The 10,258-nt window shown below is 44.0% G+C and overlaps 1 protein-coding gene across 1 annotated transcript; it reads left to right on the top strand.

Moving 5' to 3' along the window:
• Nucleotides 1–730: 730 nt before the first annotated feature.
• On the top strand, nt 731–9,268 carry NPY (neuropeptide Y; the record flags this gene model as incomplete). The annotated part of the gene is made up of 3 exons (XM_084207086.1): nt 731–918; nt 6,011–6,091; nt 9,244–9,268. 3 exons carry the CDS (start codon nt 731–733, stop codon nt 9,266–9,268), a joined length of 294 nt encoding a protein of 97 aa, XP_084063212.1.
• Between the last annotated feature and the right edge of the window lie 990 nt (nt 9,269–10,258).

The raw sequence follows: 10,258 nt of genomic DNA, 5'->3' as shown, positions 1-10,258 counted from the left end.
TTGGTTGTCCCAAACCGTCCTGCTTTCTTGGCTTTGTGTCCGGCAGCACCACTGCTACAAAGCCCAAGCTTGGGGTCCCTCCCGTGCCATCGGTGCGGGGCCAGCTCCGTCCCCAGAGCTCCTTTTCCCGGGCAGCTCGGGCAGCACGGCGGCTCCACAGCCGCAGACAGCCAGGCTCCCGCGGCCGCTCCGCGACACTCGGGGAAGGATCGGTCCCGGGAGCACATCCCGGGGGCAGCCCGTGGGTGGCGTTCCCGGGGCGGCGGGGGCGGTGCGGGGGCTGCGCGGGGCTCGGCACCGCCCGCCCCCTCGGTGCCGCCCGGCCCCGCCCGGCCGCGGCCGCCGTGCCCCTCCCGGGGCAGGGGCAGGCGGAGCGGGGCGGGGGGGACCGGAGCCGGCGAGGCGTGATCGCCCGAGGCCCCTCCTGCCTGCCGGGGAAGCCTTAAAGCGGGCCGGCGGGGCGCGGAGCCCGCACTCGGGAGCCCCGACGCACGGGCAGACGCGCCTCGCCCAGCCGAGAGCCGCTCCGCTGCAGCCGCCGCCGTGAGTGCCGCGACGGGGCGGGCACGGGACGGGAACGGGAACGGGGATATGGGGATGGGGACAGCGATGGGGACGGGGACGCGGGGCTGTCCGGGCCGGTCGGGGGCTGCGCTGGTGCGGCCGCGCTGCTCCCGCCGTCGGGGCAGGTGCTGACGGCAGCTCTCGTCCATCCCGCCCCGCCGTGCAGATGCAGGGCACCGTGAGGCTGTGGGTGTCCGTGCTGACTTTCGCCCTGTCGCTGCTGGTCTGCCTGGGGACGCTGGCAGAGGCGTACCCCTCCAAACCGGACAGCCCCGGCGAGGACGCCCCCGCAGAGGACATGGCCAGATACTACTCGGCGCTGAGGCACTACATCAACCTCATCACCAGGCAGAGGTAGGCAGAGCGGCACGGCAGACGTCTCCCTTTCCCGCTTTCGGGCTATTTTTTTCCCTGGCGAGGCTCAGGGGAGGAAGGTGGGGTGCCCCCTCGCTCTGGGCGTCTCTCGTTGTTTCCCCCAAGGACGCGGAGAAAGAGTGGGGCACAGGTTCCTTTTAGAGAGCAGTGCCCTGAAGCCCTGAGCTGCCGACGCGTCCGGAGCTGAATTTCCACCAGCCAAGTTGGCAGAAGGGGCAGGGGTGTCAGTGCTGCCCCTGATCTCTCACCCTCTTCCAGCTCTGGCGCAGACAGGCTGGCAGGCAGGAGCACGAACAGCGTGCACAGGGAGGGACCCCAAAAAGGAAAGATAACTGGGAGCTGGAGACAGCTAGACAGGGCACAAGGAGCAGTTCCCCACTTTGGTTGCTGCCACTGACTCCAGTGAAGGTTGTGGTGAGAAAAAGTGTCCATTGTGGACATGTAGAGTCCAGATGTTTTGTGGTTTGTAGGCTACTTCATGCAGCTGCTAGTGTCAAAAACCCCCTAGCCCTAACAAAAACTTCCTTCAAGATCAAGAACTCAAGCCCAAAGAGTGTGAATGCAAGCCTCTCTGGCTCTAAACTGGCTTTCTGTGTTGACCATGCTTGTTAAAGTATGGGTAAAGGCTCAGCCTGAAAAAAAAAGGCCAAGTTATTATAAAGAAATCATTTTCTCTGATAAAAAATCATCTGTCTAGTTAGGCTGTAGGACTGATAGACGTTTGCTCTGAGGTCGTGCAATAGACACAGAAAAGCTTTGACATATTTATCTATTGTTTAATATCAAGACCAGATGAGAGGTCTAAAATTAGGCTTTCATTTTTCCCTCTAGAAGAATTAAATTAGAAGGGTGGCTATCATGCAACTGAGAGCTTTCCCAGAAGCCCCTAACATTGTGTGCCACTGCCCTAAGAGCGTAAGATGGGTGAAGGGGCTGATAGAAATGCAGTTCTTTGCTTCTGAACTTTTAAAGCAATATTCACAACTGGCTCACATGTGAGGCATGCTTCTGTGGGGCAGTCTGCACTCAAAAAAAATAGCCTTTTGTCTAGATTACTGTTAAAATAATCCAATCCTCTAATTCTGTCTCTGCTGTTTTCTGTTGCATGCCATGGGATCTCCAGGCTGGTGTCTCATCCTGTCTTTTTTTTCTTTCATCTCCCTTTTCAAAGGTGGCTCCTGTCCAAAGCAAAGTCATATTTAAAAACAAAAAATCCCAAATCCAAATGACCACCCCTCCCTGGTTCTGTTCAGCCTTCACTTCTGGTGTGTGCCCAGTGTGCTTGCTTTAGTATTGACTGTGTAGCTTTTATTCCGATTTTATTGATTGTAAGTACACAACTCAGAGAGGGAAACCAGGTTCATTCTTTTGTGTGGATTTGGAAATGAACTGAAATAGTTATTGTTTCTGGTGGATAAAATTTAAATTTTGTTCTTGATTTTCCTCATATTTCCTACCCATCCTTGTATTTAAAGGGACAAAGTTGACCTGGAAGTACAAGGAAGTTTGCAGAAAAAAGCACTCCAAAGGCAACTTTGTGATGCACATTTAAAAGTTGACTGCGCAGGTTAACTAGAAAACCAAAAAGGTGTGCTGTTTTTCCACTGTGGTGAATTAACAGCCTAGAAATAAAGCCATTGACACCTCCATTTGAAAAGCTTAACTGAGCTGCTGGAGGTTTCCTGCTTTGGCAGAGATGCAGTCACTTGCAAAATGAATCAATAACTTTTGAAGCATTTTGGACTGATCTAAGGATAATTGGTCTGTTTCAGCAGATGTGCTCAAAGTTTTCTCTCTTCTCACAGATTTGTATCTGTTTTTTGTGCATGGTACTGCTGGGAGCCCTGTGACAGAGAGAAGATGAGGTCCAGGGGCTCACCCTGCTCCTTCTGCGGATGGGTGAGCAAGCTGTGCTCAGCCTCTCACCCAGCCTGGTGCCTGTAGCTGGCGAGGTGAAGCAGTAAAAACATGTTGGCAAAGGAGGGGATGAGGAGATTGATGTTTTTTTTCCTTCAGGTTCATCTGCCCTGCCTTGTTTGATGTTTTTTTGATTATAAATACCACCACTCCCCTCCCTGCCCCCTCCAGGCTCATCTTTCTGCCTTCTGCTTCTGGCCTGACTCAAGCATTTGAGTGCCATTCCCCTCTGAGCTACTGTGACCCAGTCTTCACCTGAGCTCAATGAGCTTCTTCCTTCCAGACCATCCTTCAGTCCTCTTGTGTGTGCAGACCTCGTCCATCTGGCTGTTTGCCCCCTCCCTCCTCTGAAATTCTTCTTCAGATCCATCTCACCTTTAGACACCAGTGCCTGTCAGCTTTAATACCCCTTTGAGGTTACCTGAGGTAAATGGGTGCTTGTATGGTGCAGATCATGAGACCTGTTTCAGGTTCCTTGATTCTGATGAGATCCCTGTTCCTTATGTGCCAGATAACCTAAAAGAGAGCCCAGCACAGATGCAGACTGCTGCTCTACAGATGTGTCTTTGGATTAGTTCCACCTTCATTTCCTGAGCTGTCATGTGGTCCTTGCCTCATACCTCTCTACCACACTGTTCAGGAGGCTTTTTTCAGAGTCCATCTTTACTCTTCCTCCCCTGGCTATCTGGTGCTACCTGTGTTCCCTCTTGCTAACAAGCTATCTTCTTTCTTTTGTCACTTGCAGCTTCTCAATGAATCTGTGGCTCTTCAGTGCTGTAGCAGAGCAGTCAGGCCATTCCTGCTGGAAATGGCTTGAACTATAGGCAGGGCAGAGAGTGTATTGAAGTGTGTGTGACTGGGGCAGTGCTGCTGCTCCTGCCTCATGCCAACACCCTTCAATGGGCACGGGAGCAGATCTCCCTTTGCTTTGGTTTCCTGACAATTTTCTGAATCAGACACATCCAGTTTTCTGAACTGGACATTGATGGGATTTGAATCCTAACACCAAGGTTTCCATAGGAAGCTTTGAGATTTTGCTGAGCCTGACATAGTGTCCTTATTCAAAATAAGTATGCTTTCTCCTTAAATCTCTTTGATTTCAGCTGGAGCTGTGGCTTATCAGCATGCCCCAAAGTAGGCCTTGATGTCTCAAATGGAGTATAAAAACTGACCAGGTGTTTTCACCTGGCTTGGAATCATGATATTTTAAGTCTTTTAAAATAGCCATGATTTTTGATAAATGTGTACCTCAGACCAAGGGGCAAGGCAGGAAGCAGTTGGAGCAAAGGGGTCTCCAGGAATTTGCATCTGGAAAAAGACATTGTCTGTGACCCCTGTTTAGTAAGTCAGTAGCATGGATGTTTCCCAGGGGCAAAATGATGGGGTAGAGAGGAGACTGACAAAGCAAGAATGGATGTTCTTTGGGCAGCCCAGCTGGTTGCAGTCAGTGAACACCTTGTGAGCAGCTTTGCTGTGTGAGGGCACGGTGGGTCCATCCAGCACAGGTAGTGGCATGGAGTGGCCAGGATGCTGAAGGAACTCAGGTGAAATCTGTATCTCCCCAACATAGTGGTTGTCATTATTTGGGTGAATCTCTGCACTCTGGGTGCTTGCTGCCTATTTCTTATTCAGGCAAAACTTCCTGAGAGATTAATGGGAGTTTTGTCCAAGTGTGAGGTGCTAGAGCAAGTTTTGATTTGTTAAATCAGTTTCTTTAACATAACAGAAAATTAGCTTCCTCCTCAGTTGAAGTCCAGGTCGCATCCATATTAATCGGAGCAGGGAACTAGAAAGAAAGAAATCCCTTGGTGGTGATGGAGTGCAAGGTATTTGATTCAGCACCATGCCTGATTGCACTATTGTAATAGCATTTTACTGTGTCTGGCTGGTTCTTTTCAAAAACCTGCTTTCAGTCAGCTCAGATTAAGAAATTTAACTTTCTGGAACTGATGCTTTGTCTTTCTGGAGCACAGGTGATGCACTAAAATGATTAAATCAATGTAAAAACACAAAGGATTGAAGAAAAGGATTGAAAAATTAGACATGCTTCCCCTTTTAAGTGCAAACAATGCACTCAACAGTTAAAACTTAGGTTTTTAAAATGTAGTTTGCAAGATTTGGGTTGATATTTTTAAAATTTTTTTTTCCCAATCTAAACCACTGGAATGACTGGGGTCACTGGAGAAACATCATGATAATAATGGATATAATGTTAGTACTTAACTACACCTTTGATTTTTCTGAAATCAGAATTTCCCTCAAGCAGCATTCACAAATGCTGCTAATGTACTTTGTGATCCAGGATGAAATTGCACACACAAGTTAAACTGTGCTGTTAATTCTTTCCAACTGAGGGAGTGTTTGCTCATAGGTATCACTCTTAGGCTAATGAATCCTTGTAGTCATGTAAGCAGGCTGCTCATTGCCACTTCTGTTTTCCCAGGAAAAAAGATCGAATTCCTTCCCAAGTAATGGAAATTGCAATACTTTTAAGTATTAAGTGATGTACAGTATTCAGGATTAAAAAGAAAAAGGCAAATAGAAAGCCAGCTGCTGTGTAAATAAAGGACAAAGGTAGCCCCTGATATCCTGTCTAGCTGAAGAACTCTGAAAAAGCAAGTTTTCATTCTCATAGCCCCAGAGTTCAAGATAGCTCCGTGTTTGCAAACTAATGTGCTTTGTGTTGGGCAGCTCCAAATGTGCTGGCTATCTTAAAAAATCTTGCAGAATTTCTGATGAAGGATAAGTATAACCTAAACCAATGGGAAGGTTCATGGGATGATGGAACTGGGTTTCCAGGCAAGAACAACATGCTTGGAAGTCACATGATGCACAGCTTCTTCCCTCTTCCTTCATGCTCTCACCAGTAAGGTGCAAGGTCCTAGAATACCCAGGAGCAGCCATCAAATTGAGAAATATTGAGAGTTTCTCAATATAATAGTGTAAAATAATAATAGAAAAATAATAGAAATAAAATAGGAATATACATTTGCTCACATGGCTAAAGCAAATTAAAGTTGCTGGAAAGTGGTATTTATGTCTGCTAATTTTTTTTTTTTCTGAAAAGAAAAAAATCACTAATGGTTCTGTGCTCAGTCTTCATTTGTAATAAGTGACATACACAAAAATGTAACTTTTAAAAATTTTTCCTCAGGTATGGAAAGAGATCAAGCCCAGATACACTGATCTCAGACCTCTTGTTGAGGGAAAGCACAGAAAACATTCCTAGATCCAGGTATGTATGAAGAGCTCATTTGGATTTAACAGTTTCATTTGTTATCAATAAATATGATTCATAGGGGGAAAACAAACCACCAAAAGCTGGTTAATCATGTCCTTAAAAAGCCAAACCTTTAATTCCATTTTTTCCCCAAGAGATAACACCATCTATGAATGCAAGAAGTGCCTTATCAGGTGTCATATAGTCCAAACTCCTCACGTGCTGATTTTGGGAGCAGGCTATACCTGTCATTCAGAGGAGGGAAAGCACTCCCACGATGCTTGCCTCATTCCTGGCATTTTTACATAGAATTATATGCTGATGTCTGAAGATGATTCCTTACATATTAGAGCTCCAGAGATGACATCTTGCTACTCATTTGCTGCTCACACAAGTTTAAATTTTTCCTCTAAAGATGTGTAAGTGGCAAATATGCACATATATTAACTCATACACAAATGCACAGCAGTGACTTTTCTTTAAAATACAGTATTTCACACTGGTTTGTATCAAATACTTTACAAAGGGGAAAAAAGGCCTTTTTATTTCCATTGCACTAGGCTGAAGTAATAGTGGTGTTTCAAACAACACTGGGGTTTCCAATGTACCTAATGTATTTATATAGTTAGGTAATGACAATTTAGCCATAAAGTAAGATACTGTAGTAGTGACTTCAATTTACACAGCTGAAAATTATGTTGAAAAGGTAAGATGCAGGCAGAGTTTTGTCTCATGAAGGAAGATGCTGGTTTTACTCACAATCCAGCATGAATGAGCTCAGTTTAAGCCTTTACTGATTGTTTGTAAGTTTGCTGCCAATACTTCTACTGCAGAAAGAAATGTTTTATGCAGTTGTCTTCTCAGGAGTCTTCAAACAAGTGCCCTGCAAAGGTTCAACTAGACTAGTTGAGTACTTAAACATAACAGCCTGTAGCACTGAATTTAGGGCATGGTCATGAGACTGAGAGGTGACCCAAAATTCCTACTGCCATCCAGGGAGGTTGCTCATGAGACCTGCAGTTCTTTGTGTAGGGAGAGCCTTGTCTGATGGTTTGATGACTAACCACAGCTGTGGGGATGCAATTTTCTCTGTAGATGCTTATCTGAAAAACTGCATGGAGTGCAGTGAAATGTATTAGACTATTTTGTGTTTGGTAATGACAAGGGAGAGCCCTCACATAATGGGAAATTTCCACTGTCTTGAATTTGAGGCAACACACAGGGTAGTTAGTCCTCATACTCTCGAATATATCTCCCTAATAGTCTAATACTCTCTGTAATTTTCACCCCTTCATCACAAAACTTTATGATGATTATTATTATTGTTTCAATAATGCTATTTATAACACACCAGGGAGCAAAAATTCATGAGCAAAATAACCAACTAGTCTGCAGTTAAGATCAAGAATTGATGAGAAGCAGATTTTTATTTCTTACCCCCTGTAACAGCACTTTAAACTGAGTGTGGTATTTTTCACTCATTGCTGACAGTTATGGGAGTACTGGGAACAATGATGCCTAGTTTCCTATGGATATGTTTTCTAGGATAAAACTCTGTATGGATTCTGAAGCCCACTCCAACGTTTTCCTCCATGTGAGGACACAATTAAATTTTCTTTCTATCCAGTCCTGTGTTTCATGGCATATCAGGAGCTAAACATCTCTAAAATCAGTGTGCCTCCCCTTGACTTGGTGGAAACTGTCCAAAGGGTGTGAAAGCTGGGGAGGAAGTGAGGAGAGGCTGGACAGCTGGACACACAGCACGGCTGCCAAAGCCTTCTTCCTGAAGGAAGCCAGGCTGAAGGAATGAATGGAAGGCAGGCTGCTATTATTCCAAATTTAAATTAAGTAAATGTTTTAGAAATAGCTACCCAAAAAGCTAGCTATGAGGCAAATGTAATTTGCACTCAAGTGAATCAGTGACAGAGAGAGATACCTCAGGAGTTTGTGGGAACTGAACTTTGTAACTAAACACTGAGATAATGATAAATGACTTAATTGTATTCAGCTTGACAGGCCTGGTTTGACATTTCACTTTTGCTGACTAAAATACGCCCCAAAAGATGTTCTAGTCTGGGTGTATGTCTGACCATATAGAGAAAATTTAGAGAGATCCTTTTAGAAACTTACTGCAAAATAGGAAGTTAAAGATTAAAAAAAAGGAGGTGCCTTGACCTGAGTACAAGTAAGTTCTTATGACAGCAATGTGTGAGATGGCATGTTTCTGATTTTGTCTGTCTTGTGGAGTGATGAGAAAATGTTTAATACTCAGTAACAGGCTGTATATCTCTTAATGCTGCCTCTAAAAACCAGGTATCTATTATGAAGTACCCATCTAGGTTGCCTCTGCAGTGAATCAGAGGGGTGGGCTACTCCAGAATGAGCTTTCCTTCCTAGAATGGGCACAGTCTCAGTTGCCCTCTAATGTGCCCATGTCTCTCCAGTGACTGCAGAGGCAGATTAGATATTTAGTCAAGAATTGATGTGCTTTTAGATGGGAAAAATGATGGCAAATGCATTTCTCCTGGTCTTTTTCCATGCTCTCCTACTTGTTTCCTTTCCTCCTGTGTAGGTGAAACATCTGTTTGCAAGCAGAGGATCTCTGGATAAAATCCTGCCTTCAGCACCCTTTTCAATACATTTCAAACACTTGATATTGAGCAGGGGAATGCCACAATAATATTTTAGGATGGTGGCTTTGAACTTGGGTTTTGTTTAAAGGTTTTTAATCACAGCGTTGTGATTTTGTTTGGCTCAGTGAGTTCTCTTTGGAAGTTGTTTACTCTTGAGTTAGTGTGAAAAATGTATATTTGAGAAATTTGTATCACAACATACCATAGTTTTCTATCTTAATTTCACTAGGTGCTATTTAATGGTGTAAGGCAGCTTTGTAGCTAGTCTCAGCCATGTAAAATGTGCTACCAGGCTAGCAGGATGTACAGGCAAGTTCTGGGACCAATTTTTACAATCAAGTACAGATTTTTGGCAATTCATAATGCATCTGTTTTTGTTGGAGTCACATATACAATTTTCAGCTGCAAAAACGCATATATATTTCTCATTGCAGCTATTAATGAATGTTTGAGGCAGTTTTAACATTGAATTTTTTCAGAGGGGGCTTTAAAATGTGTTTAATGTGGTATTTTTATTTGTAATATGTGTTGCAGGTATGAAGACCCTTCGATGTGGTGATGGGATTTTCAGCACACCTTCAGAACTTTTCCTAGTTTTCAGTTCCACACCTCTGAAGCAAATCATAGAGTCATCCCCAGTGCATGCAGCCATTGTACCTAATTCTGTAGAGTTTCTCTCCTTCGTCATATTTGTATATACCTTTATTTAAATAAATTATTTGTGCATTCCAAAATATAACACACGAAATGAAAACAAACAACCATGTCATTGCTATAACAAAGCATTGTTTTAAACTATTAAAACTGAATTATAACTTCCCTGTAGTGTGGACAACAATGGTGTCACAGTTGTTACAGTAATTACTGTGCAAAGTAAGATAAAGACATCATTTATTGTGGCTTCAGACTCAGCTCAGAACTGTTTAAAATCGTTTATCACAGACTTCATAACTTGGGAAAACAGTGTTCTGAGAGGTGATTTTTTCAGAGTGGCCATCGTTAAAACTTTAGTGCTTACATCGACAAATGTAATAAAATTAAAGGCATTTTTGAAATGCAAAGGAATAAGTCACTGCTTAATTCTGCTAACTCCTCAAAACTGGTTTGATGCTTGGCTGTAAGCCTGAACTAGTAATTTTAAATGAAACAGATGTAACCTCTTTGTTTTGGCAATATGTGAAATTGCAGAAAATAACATCTAAAGTAACTCATAAACCAAGACAAGACTGCAATTATTTGTGCCAGAAAAGAGATTTCTAACATTGCCTAAGGCCTTGTAAAGGAGCATAGTGATAAATCCCAACCCTTGGGCATCTGAGCCTCTCTCATTTGGGGTTATTAATGGTTTGTACCATAAGATCCACAGAACAGGGACAAGGCAAATTATCTCCAGGTTTATATTTTCTTATTCTTGGATTTTGCATGTTTGCTCACTAGCCTAATGGGGGTCTTAGACACACTTGAGGTTTTTACTCCAAGTAGTATAAGAATGGCAGCACCTTCCCCTGGTTCTTAAGTGGTTCCAGTTCACAGATGTGTATCCTGCTGT

This window comes from Fringilla coelebs (assembly GCF_963513975.1).
Source record: "Fringilla coelebs genome assembly, chromosome: 1".
Classification (NCBI taxonomy): domain Eukaryota; kingdom Metazoa; phylum Chordata; class Aves; order Passeriformes; family Fringillidae; genus Fringilla; species Fringilla coelebs.
Note: the sequence above shows the minus strand (reverse complement) of the source record. Positions and strands in the feature narration are given on the sequence as shown.